The following is a 12,227-nucleotide window of genomic DNA, read 5'->3' as shown; positions in this document are numbered from 1 at the left end:
ACCTTTTTTTTATGGTTAGTTTGTATGTATGTGTTTTGTTTACGAAATCTTTACTCATCCCAAGGTCAAGAAGGTAGTCTCCTATACAGTTTTTTCTAAGAGCATTATTATTTCACATTTTATATTTAGATCCTCTATCGAGATCTAACTTTTTAAAGCATTTTATTTAGAAATAACTTTAAAAGTTGTGGGACTGATACAATTCCAGGATACTCTTTACTAAGATCCCCTACATGTTAACCTTTTATCATGATTAGTCATTTTCCCTGTATACTTAAGTACATACATACATGTGAAGTTTTTCTCGAACTGCTTAAGTGTAAATTGTAGACATAATGCTCCTTTACTGATGGATATTTCAGTACGCATTTGCCGAAAAATAAGGACATTCTCTGGTATAACCATAGTATAATTATAAAATCTGGAAATTAACATTGATATAATGCTAGTATCTAATCTATAGACTTAAACTAAATTTCATCAATCGTGCTAATGTCCATTTTAGCAAAAAAAATAAGAACATTTTATTCTGGTCTAGGATTTAGTCTAGGGTAATGAATTGCATTTAGTGGTTATGCTTTTCATTCCCCTTAAATTTGAAATAGTTCTTCAGTTTTTGTCTTTATGACCTTGATATTACTAAAGAGCGTAGGCCAGTTTATTTGGTAGACTGCCTTCCAAATTTGAGTTTGTCGGTGTTTCCTTGCAGTTAGGTTGGGGTTCTGTATTTCTGGCAGAAGTCCCACAGAAGCCATGTGTCTTTGGTGCAACATTTCTGGAGGCATATGGTGTCATTCTTTTCTATTCCTAGTGATGTTAACTTAATTTGGTTAAGGTGTTATCTGCTGGGTTCCTCTACTATCAGGTTACTATATACTTTTTTGTAGTAAGTATTTTGTCAGAGGTACTTTGAGACTTTGTAAATAACTTCTTTCTCATCAACCTTTCACCCTAGTTTTTTGCAGTTTTTTAATAATTCCTTTCAGAATCAATTATTACTATGATTTTTGCCAAATGGTAATTGTCTAATTCCATCACCCCTTCTACTTTCATTAGTTGACTTTCTGTGATATGAAATAGTTTTTACTTTTCCCAGTTTATATATTTATATTACTGTGGATTCATGGATTCTTTATGCTATAAGTATTAGCATTATTTATTTTGATGCTCAGATTGTCCTTGATTTAGCCAGTGGGAACACCTTCAAGCTGGCTTTGGTGTCCTTTTGACATGTTCCTATTATTCTTTGATTCCTTAATTTCTGGCACAATAAATTTTCTACTTTTCCAGCCCCAGCCCTAGAATCAGCCTTTTCTTCAAGGAGGCCTTGTTCCTTTTAGTGGAGGATGGAACTTAAACCATCTGGAAGCTAGGTATGCTCATTGCTTTTGAGTATGTTGTTTCTAAGCCCTCTCAGTGGACAGATGGGAAACACGCACACACACACTCACACACAGAAAATATATACACACACACATACATATCAGCATCAGTTCTATATGTTTTTCTTCATGTATTTTAAAATCTGTAAGTTTACTGATACTTCCCATTCCAGTCAACATACAAGGTACATAGTGGTTTTTCCACTTTCCATAATTGTAATCCCTTTCTCCCACAGTGAGAAACCTGGCTTTCATTATCTATAATATATTTATTTATTTTCTCAATCCTAAAATATACAGAAAATAGAGAGTTGTTGACCCATACCACTGCAAAAAACCAATCTAGCTAGAGTTCAATATTTTTTTTTTTTTTTGGTCTTTAGCTTGAGAGTTTGAGGATTTATGGTCAATATGCTGTGTTGCAAAAAATATTTGGATTCTCTTCCCCCAATTCCTTTGAAATGTGATTGGATCCATTTGCTCCTATTGTGTTTCATTTTAGTGTTTCCTCCACCCTTGTTTATTTAATTAATTTATTTTGAGCATGTGAAACACTGTCATAGTTCTACATGTCAGAACTATATGAGAAGATGTGTTTAGAGGAGTGCCCCTTTACTCCCTCACTGTCTCCACCCACCCCTCAAAGTAAATAGTCTAATTTGTTTCTTGTTTCTTACTGTCTCCACCCAACCCTCAAGATAAATAGTCTAATTTGTTTCTTATATATCATTCCTATGTTTCTTTTTGCATAAATGATCAGATGTGTATATTTTTTATTTCTCCTTTTTTACATAAAAGTTGACATAAGTAGATGTGCTTTGTTGCACTTTGTTTTTTTTTTCATTTAATGTATTCTAGAAGTCTCCCCATATGAATTTATAACAGTCTTTCTCATTCTTTTTATATAGCTGTACTTCATTTTATGGATAGACTGTAGTTTATCTTACTTTCATATACATAGCCATTTAAAGTGTTTCCAATATTTCTCAATCAAGAACAATGCTGCAGTGAATAATCTTATGCATATATATTTTTGTATTATTGGAGGTGTGTCTTCAGGTTAAATTCCTAGGAGTGGGATTGCTAGACAAAAGGTAACTACATATGTATATTTGTTAGATATTGCCAGATTCCTTTAATAAAGCTTTATTATATCAAGTCGTATTCTTACAAGCCACTTATGAGTGCCTGTTTCCCCATATTCTTCTCAAAGGAATGTTACACTTTTTCATTTTTGTCTGTCTGTTAGGTGAGAAGTAGTATCTTAAAGTTGTTTAATTTGCCTTTCTTCTTTTGTTAGATCATCTTTTTTGTAGGTGTGTGTGTGAATTGACTGTATATGATCATTTTACTTACTTTTCTGGTCTTTTTCCTCTTGATTTTTAAGAGTTCTTTGTGTATTTGGGATATTAGCCCTTAATCTGTGAGCTATTGCAATTATACTCTCCCAGTTTCTCTCTTTTTTAAACTTTATTTTTTTTTAGCTATGCTATGTTTAAATTTGTTTTTGAGATTTTAATTTTTATCTAGTCATATTAATCAATTCTTTGTTTTATGATTGAGAATTTTGTATCATAGTCATACAACCTTGGAATTTTTATATGGGGTGAAATGAGGCTCATTAATTTTTTTGAATATACAGTTAATCTAGCACCATTTAGTGAAGAATGTATTTTTTTCTGTACTGCTTCTTTAGCCATAAATCAAATGTCTATATATGCAGTTTCTTTCTGGATTATGTTCTATTCAACTAGTTTGTTCATGTGCCAGTACTGTACTATGGTAGATATTATAATTGCCATAATATATTATAATTATAATCAGAGTTTTTGATTTGGTGCTCTGATGTATGTTTAACTTGCCAAAGACAGATGTAACCAGAGAAGTGTGACAAGCCACTTTTCACATGACGATGTAGGGTGGTTTTCAGAATAGTTATCATAAAGGGAAAGAATATTTAACTTTGGAAGAAGAAAAATTAGTTCAAAGATAATTTTAATGTTTATTAACTGAATATAAAAGATAATTTGAAAATATGAGTATGGTGAGTTTACTAACAGATGGTGGACAAATTGACAGGAAGGAGATGTAACTTGATTTACGGTTTTCAGTGTTATAGGTGATGACCATTTTCATTAACAGAAACTTGTCTTAAAGAATATGAGCAATCCTTAGTGATTAATGCAGTATCCCCCTTCCTCATTATATAACCTAGATTTTTCATAATATGGCAACCCTAAATTACCAAAGCTTATTTCTGTTTAATTCATTTAAAACATCCTTTTTCCGCCTCTTTTTAGAAAAGACAGATTGACCTACCTAATGGTACTACTATATAATCATTTTTATAATCGAACGATGAGAAATAATCTAATCCAGATGGGGTCACTGACATTTGGAACAGGAAGAGACTTTAGAAATTAATTATTTATGAACCATTTTAATTTGCAGAAATGAATTATGATTATCTAAGGGTGAGCATGACTCCAGATAGAAAACAGTAAAAGTCATTTGGCTAACTTGTGCTTCACCTTAATAGTAGAAAACTTTTTTGTTCTTTTATTAAACAGTAGTCTTCCTAACCCTGCCCCAGATCTTTAACGCTCCTGTGTTCCCTCTGATTTCTAGAAATAAAAACAGATTTCTTCAGAGTACTTATTTTCTTTCGAAAAAGCTCATATATTTTTGTCTTTATAAAATATAAATAAAATTTACAAATGGTCTTTATCAAGTAGTATGATCATTTAGGCTGACCAACCTTCACTCTAACCATAAACTATCTAATTTTTATTTATATATTACCTAGGCCTTAAAAACACTCTGCTTTCAATTTGGGCTTAAATTAGACTACTAAAAAATTAGATAAGGTAAGAAAATATTTCAGAATAATTTCTTTTAGATATTGGCTCCATAACCGAATCATTTTAGAGCAATGGAGATTATTTCTGATTCCCAGTGATATTTCTCTCTAGAAATTGCAAGATTATATTTCCTGTGGCATTATAGAACTTTCCTGAGATAGTTCTATACCATTTAAGTGGTATCACTTAAATGATTCTGTTCATAAGTCATGTCCTAGACGAAAGAGTAACAAGGAAATGTTTTCACTTTTTCCCATCACTCAATGAATCTGGCACAAGTGGGCACACATGGGGCTTCCGTAACATTTTTGATTACATATATGATTTCTATATTTTAAAAAGAAGTGTGTGATTGTTTAGAAACCAGTTAAGTGCTATTTCTATAGCACAGTATAATGCACTCCTTGGTAATCGTCAGAGAGTCTTTGTAGAGCTCTTGAACTCAGTATAAAAATCAAGAACTTTGTTTTGTCTCAAAATATTATTTAATCCCGTTTCATCTAGTCAGTTTATTTTGATTTTCTATTGCTTCTAGACCAAGAGCAGTGATGACCTTTTAGCTGGAATGGCTGGAGGGGTGACAGTGGCTAATGGTGTTAAAGGAAAGAAAAACACCTGCCCTTCTGCAGCATCTTCGGCATCTGCCCCTGCCATGACCACCGTGGAGAACAAATCCAAGATAAGCACAGGTATGGGTGGTGTTCAGCCTAAGAGTTAAACTGCCTTTTTGTTTGAATAGGCAGAGTGCAGTGGTATTTAAGGGATTTCATCTGATTATAGAAAATTTCAAACCATTTACAAAAGTAGACTGGTATTTCAACCCATGTACTCATCACCCTTATGAACTACTGGCCAGTCTTAACTCCAGTCTTAACCCACTTTCCCCTGTTTATTATTTTGAAGTAAATTCCAGGTGTCATATAATTTCACCCATATATATTTCATTATTTTTGAAAGATAAGGATTTTAAAAAATACATGATCACAATTTTATCAGTCCTTAAAATAATCATTCCTTAAATCATAAATTATTTTGTTATCAGTCCTTAAAATAATCATTCCTTAAATCATAAATTATTCAATAAGTATTTAAATATCTCATAAATGTTATATATATATATTTTACTGTCTATTTGAATCAAGATTCACTTAAGACCCATATATGATAATTGGTGATGTGTCTCTTAAGTCTTTTTTTTTTTTAATGCATGGAATTGTGCCCTGCCGCTTGCAATTGAATTTTTGTTGAAACTAGTCATTTGACCTGTAGCATTTTCCATGATCTAGATTTCTGTCACATCCCCATGACGTCCTTAACTGTGTTCTTTTGTTCTCTCTGTTTACTTGTAAATGTCATTGGATCTAGAGCTTTGATGGGATGTATTCACATTCCTTTTTTTCCCTAAGACTCCTTCATAGGTGATAGTCGTCCATTTTCAGGAGGCACATTGTTTCTGGTTGTCTCTTTCCATGATTTTAGTGGCTTTTGATAATCAGCGCCTGGATTCATTCATTCCAGTTCTACCATTCTTTCTTCTTTTGTTAGCAGCAGTTGGTTTTTAGATTCAATGGAGTCCATTTATTAACTCATCCTATAGTCCAAGAGTAATGCTATATCATATTTTACTTTACGCTTATAGAAAAAGATATTAAAACTTCTAATAAACATAAGATTATGTGTTTGTGATAAAGTTTATGAAAGCAAATTGGCAAAAATTATATCCGGCCTTCTTTTATCATCATTTAGGTTGTTATCCCCTCTTGTGTGTATTAAACTTTTTCCTAGCCCAGATTTACCTACTGTTTTCTCTCTCGCTTTAACCTGCGATTCTTCCTTCGTTCCCAGATAATGCCCCACTGTTACTGTTAATAGCAGTGTGGTTTATCAGGAGGAAAGTCCTGTAAGTCTTTACTTTGTCAGGCATTATTCCATTTTATACTCACTATAGCTCTATGAGATAGAGGCTATTATTATTCTCATTTTAAAAATGAGAAAGAAAGTTATGCTTAGAAAGCTCAAGTATTTTGCCCAAGGCAGTGAATTCATTTGCCCAGTAAATATTAGGTGCCCATTTTGTACCAGGCCACAAAGCTGGTAGTGGAGCAAGAACTTTTACTCTAAAGCCTGATGTCATTACCACATATAATGCTTCAGCTTGTGTGGTAAGAAGGAAATGAAATACTCTATTGTGTGGTTACAAGGAAATTAAATATGCTAATACCATGTGTATCTCTTCCTATTTCCAGCCTTTAGAATTTGCTGGGAGAGATCCAAGTGTTTGCACATGGTTCCCTGCTGACCAGTGCCACGTGCCCTCACAAGGCTGAATTCAGTTATCACATCCCTGGATCAGTATTAATTTGCTAGGGCTACTATAACAAAATGCCATAGACTGGGTGGATTAAACAACAGAATTTTAGTTTCTATTCTAAAGGCTGGAAGACTGAGATCAAGGTGTTAGCAGGTTTGGTTTCTTCTAAGGCCTCTCTCCTTGGCTTGCAGATGGCTGCCTTCTTGTATCCTCACATAGTTATCTTTCAGTGGCAGTGTCTTAATCTCCCCTTCTTATAGGGACATCAGTCATATTGGGTTAGTGCTCACCCTCACAACCTTATGTTAACTTAATTACCTAAGTTTTTTGCTCTCTTCAAATATAGTCACATTCTGAGGTACTGGAGGTATGGCTTCAACATATGAATTTGGGAGGTACAATTCAGCTCATGACACATCTTTAATTCTTTAGTTCATCTGCTCTGTCTTTACTTATTCCTGATGACTTTTCTAAGACCAGTTCACTTATCTGTACCTCAGATCGTCTGTCTGCACTTGTCACAATAATTTCAGAAGGGGAGCTTTTCTTTCTTACGTCAGTCTCTTCCTTTCTTCTTGTTTCTTTACATCTCTCTTTCTTTTCTGGCCTTATCAGTCTCTTCCCTCATTACTGTCTCCTTCCTTTTTTCTCTCATACATGTACTGAACTTTTCTTTCTTAGCACAATTTTTGGTTTAGATAAGAAGGATGATGGTACAAGTTATAGAAATGGGGAAGAGAATTAATATTGTGAGAAAATGTTACACCGTTTTTTTCCTCTTTGACCTCTATTTGCAGTTGTTTCTCCCAATCCTGTTACTACTGCCTTTGAAATCTGCTACAGATTTATTAGCCCTTCTTTTCTTACAGAGATCTAGATCTTACTCTCTGAATGTAGGACTTCCTTTATTTTCACTGCACATATTCTTCCTTCACTGCTCTTCTTTCTTCTTCAGATGTTCCCCTTAGCATCCTTTAAATTAATTTCCATAAAAATGCTATTATGTTTCTTCCCTGCTCAAGAACATTTATTGACCTCTGTGACTCACTGAATTCTCTCTGACATTCCAGGGCTCTATAGAAACCTTCTGCTGCTGCTGCTGTTTATTGTGTGGCCTTACTTTTTCTTTCTATGTGCCATGCTCACTTCTGCCTCCTCATCCTCATCTGTCTTGTGGCCAGCCAGTATTCCCTCCTATCCTTTACACCTGAGACCTGACAAAATTAGTGACTGTCTTCCTACATCATGTAGACCTTTTGCTTCCTGTTATCTTGCAGCGTGGTTCCTGCCACATAAAGAACCAGTAGGTTCTTTAATAGTACTCATTAATTAGTTTTAGATCTTATTTTTCAAAGTAAAAAATGTTCTAATTACTTCTTAAGTGTTTGTGAGTATTTAAACATATTCCTGGTCTTTTTATATTAAACAGTGAATCATGTTAATTGTTTTCACAGGTTTAAAATTTTAGCGGTTAAGTAATAGTGTGATTTCGCACAGCATATGTGATTAACGTGTCATTATTTAGCATTAATGCATCATTGTTTTCTAACATTTAGAGAGACAGTATAGCATACTGGTTAAGTTGCAAGTTCTGGAGCCAGATTATCTGGGTTTGAATGTTGGCTTGTCTATTTATTATCTATGGGATGTTGGCAAATTGTTCACATCTCTGAGTTTCTTCATCTGTAAAACAAGATAATGTAGCATCTATCTTAGCGTTTTGATGAAGCTCCAATTAATGTACGTGAAATGGTAATGTGCCCACACATGTGTATGCGTAGTAAGTGCTAAGTACATGTTAGTTGTTGTTATTCATGTGGCAGTCTGGTATGAAAATGTTTGCATTTATTTTGACCATATTTTTTGTGTTTATTGTAGGTACCTTAGATTTTTGGTTTGTCTGGAGGCTGCCTTTCCCTTTTTGCTCATCTATGATCTTCCATTACCATCTGTTTCTACAGTTAGTTTGCCACCTGACTGGCTAATCCTCAAGTCATCTTCATCTAGCTTGCCCTAGAATGTTGTGCTTACAGCTACCTGTTTAAAGCCATGGTTTAGGATTCAAGTTAATGTGTATAAATTTTTTTTTTTTTTAACATAAAGGCTTTATCGACATGTAATTTACATTCCATAAAATTCACCCTTTCAAAGTATACAATTTAGTGTATAACTTCTTTTTCATTGATAGTTAAAAGATGAATGATCTTCTGGTTTTGACAAAATTGAATTTCACAGTAACCAAATTCGTAAGGTAAGATTTGTCTCAGATCTGGAGACAAATCTGATATTCAAGATCTTCTGGAGAGTGTCAGACTGGATAAACTGTGTGTCTTTTTATTACTCATATTTTTGTCTTAAATTTTTTATTTTAAACATGTAGGCACAAGTTCTTCAACTAAGCGGAGCACCTCCACAGGTAATAAAGAATCCAGTTCTACTAGAGAAAGATTACGTGAACGTACCCGACTAAACCAGAGCAAAAAACTACCTTCTGCAGGTCAGGGAGCTAATGAGGTGGCACTGGCCAAACGTTCCCGTAGTCGCACTGCTACAGAATGTGATGTTCGCATGAGCAAGTCGAAATCAGACAATCAGATCAGTGACAAAGCTGCGTTGGAAGCCAAAGTGAAAGATCTTCTCACACTGGCAAAAACTAAAGACGTGGAAATTTTACATTTGAGAAATGAACTTCGAGATATGCGTGCTCAGCTGGGCATTAATGAGGATCATTCTGAGGGTGATGAAAAATCTGAGGAGAAGGAAACCATTATTGCTCACCAGCCAACTGATGTTGAGTCCACTTTATTGCAGTTACAGGAACAGAATGCTGCCATTCGTGAAGAACTCAACCAGCTGAAAAATGAAAACAGAATGTTAAAGGACAGGTTGAATGCATTGGGTTTTTCCCTAGAGCAAAGGTTAGACAATTCTGAAAAACTGTTTGGCTATCAGTCCCTGAGCCCGGAAATCACCCCTGGTAACCAGAGTGATGGAGGAGGAACTCTGACTTCTTCGGTGGAGGGCTCTGCCCCCGGGTCAGTGGAGGATCTCTTGAGTCAGGATGAAAACACCCTCATGGACCATCAGCACAGTAACTCTATGGACAATCTAGACAGCGAGTGCAGCGAGGTGTACCAGCCCCTCACGTCAAGTGATGACGCCCTGGATGCACCCTCGTCCTCAGAGTCGGAAGGCATTCCAAGCATAGAGCGCTCTCGGAAAGGGAGCAGCGGAAACGCCAGTGAAGTTTCCGTTGCTTGCTTGACAGAACGGATACACCAAATGGAAGAGAACCAACACAGTACGAGTGAGGAACTTCAGGCAACTCTGCAAGAGCTTGCTGATTTACAACAAATTACCCAAGAACTGAATAGTGAAAATGAAAGGCTTGGAGAAGAGAAGGTTATTCTTATGGAGTCTTTATGTCAGCAAAGTGATAAGTTGGAACATTTTAGCCGACAAATTGAATATTTCCGCTCCCTTCTGGATGAACATCACATTTCTTATGTCATAGATGAAGATGTAAAAAGTGGACGCTATATGGAATTAGAACAACGTTACATGGATCTGGCTGAGAATGCCCGTTTTGAACGAGAGCAGCTTCTTGGTGTCCAGCAGCATTTAAGTAATACTTTGAAGATGGCAGAACAAGACAATAAGGAGGCTCAAGAAATGATAGGGGCACTCAAAGAACGTAATCACCATATGGAGAGAATTATTGAGTCTGAGCAGAAGGGAAAAGCAGCCTTGGCAGCCACATTAGAGGAGTACAAAGCCACAGTGGCCAGTGACCAGATAGAGATGAACCGCCTGAAGGCTCAGCTGGAGAATGAAAAGCAGAAAGTAGCAGAGCTGTATTCCATTCATAACTCTGGAGACAAATCTGATATTCAAGATCTTCTGGAGAGTGTCAGGCTGGACAAAGAAAAGGCAGAGACTTTGGCTAGTAGCCTGCAGGAAGATCTGGCTCATACCCGAAATGACGCTAATCGATTGCAGGACACCATTGCAAAGGTACTGTTTAAGGTCCAATGTTCTGGATCAGCATCATGTAGCTGCAGGATGTAGCATGCTTACAGAGAGCCAGCATCACTGGTATAGGGATGTCATTAGTTTATTTTTAAGCTAATATTTTTAAAGCTTGAAAATGGCTTTCTTTTATTAGGATAGAGGGAAAAGTATCCTTATGATAAAGTCACTTTCACTCGCTTGCATTTTGTTACTCTTTTCCTGTGGGGCAGAGTTAGAACTAACAGAATTTGTCCCTAGTTCTGGGTACATTCAGGTGAGTGTGTCATGCAGTTTTAAATCCTCATCTTTGATGTATTTTGCCATAAAAAAGATGGAGAGCCGGTGTTTCATTCTGTGGGATCAGCAGTGTCTGCCACTTCTTATCCTGTTGTGGTTGTTGTTTTTCAGAGTTCTGTTGTGAGTTTAAAATATTTTTGGAGTATAGAGACTGCTGTTTCTTAGAGGCCTGTGGTTTGTTGCTGGGACCTTAGAAATCATTGGTGTAGTCCCCTTGTTTTGCACACAGCATAATAGTGAGGACTCAACTACAGCCCAAGGTTGCTGGCATTCTGGCCAGGTTCTGTGCCCAACGTGATTACTGATGTAGTATTTATTTGCATGAATTATTTAATTAATCTATCTTACATTTTATTTCCTAATTTAGAGTAATGATTTTTAAAGTCAGAATCATTAGTAAATCTTTGGCTAAAATTTGAATAATTGAGACCTTTTTTTAGTGATGACTTTTAGAGATAGAACTTAGGAGATGTGTTATTTGTTGGAGTATATATATTTGGGGTACTATGAACTAATATTTTTGCAATGACAATATTTGAGAATTTTTTTGTTTCCATTATTTGATACTGAAACTGTCACAAATCAGGCATCATTTTTGTGGGAGAGCATGTTAATCATTAATCAAATGCACGCCTTCAGTCAAAACTTTGAAGGATGGAAAATTTTTTAAATTTTGTCCTAAATAATCTAGTTAAAGTCAATGATTTGTCAATATAAGTCATTTCAATCAGTGATATACAACAAATTATGCTTAAGCATATTACATAAAGTTCTGTTGTACAGTGCTTTTTCATACTTTTCAACAGTTATTACACAGGTTATTTTCGTTCTTGCACAACTCACACTTAGCTTCCATTTGACACTCAGTTCTAGAATTTGCCTTAGAACATCTCTAAATTTCTAATCTGCACCATCAATTTCATATAGGTAGAAGATGAATACCGAGGCTTCCAAGAAGAGGCTAAGAAACAAATAGAAGATTTGAACATGACGTTAGAAAAATTAAGGTCAGAATTGGAAGAAAAAGAGACAGAAAGGAGTGATATGAAAGAAACCATCTTTGAACTTGAAGACGAAGTGGAACAACATCGAGCCGTGAAACTTCATGACAACCTTATTATTTCTGATTTAGAGAGTAAGTGATGGAGAGCATTTCATTCCTTTTTGTCCTACCCATGTTAACATGTGGGAATAGTTTGCATTCAGTAGCAAAATAAAAATTAGTAGTTCTGACTGGTACAGTAGTTCAAAGGCAGTAGCATGGTGACCAGCAGAAATATGCATGTGGCAAAGTGTAATCTACACATTAGTTGATAGTCTTCAGGCTACTGTGCTTTAATCCTGAAGAACTGTTAAGTGGAAACA

At 35.4% G+C, this 12,227-nt stretch overlaps 1 protein-coding gene across 8 annotated transcripts in view; it reads left to right on the top strand.

Moving 5' to 3' along the window:
• Positions 1-12,227, top strand: part of SPECC1L (sperm antigen with calponin homology and coiled-coil domains 1 like) — a 121,771-nt gene that overhangs the window by 33,253 nt on the left and 76,291 nt on the right. For 6 of the 8 annotated variants that reach the window (XM_039847722.1, XM_039847721.1, XM_039847728.1 and 3 more), the window contains 3 exons: positions 4,779-4,932; positions 8,935-10,568; positions 11,790-11,997. In XM_039847722.1, coding sequence (XP_039703656.1) covers positions 4,779-4,932; positions 8,935-10,568; positions 11,790-11,997 — 1,996 coding nt within the window. Of the gene's footprint in view, positions 1-1,290; positions 1,374-4,778; positions 4,933-8,934; positions 10,569-11,789; positions 11,998-12,227 lie in introns of those variants that run through there. The other 2 variants (XM_039847726.1, XM_039847727.1) reach the window with 2 other exon arrangements.

This window comes from Pteropus medius, unplaced genomic scaffold (genome assembly GCF_902729225.1).
Source record: "Pteropus medius unplaced genomic scaffold, Ma_sr-lr_union100, whole genome shotgun sequence".
In the NCBI taxonomy this organism is placed as follows: domain Eukaryota; kingdom Metazoa; phylum Chordata; class Mammalia; order Chiroptera; family Pteropodidae; genus Pteropus; species Pteropus medius.
The sequence above is the reverse complement of the archived record's forward strand: the minus strand, read 5'-3'. Positions and strand labels throughout refer to the sequence as shown.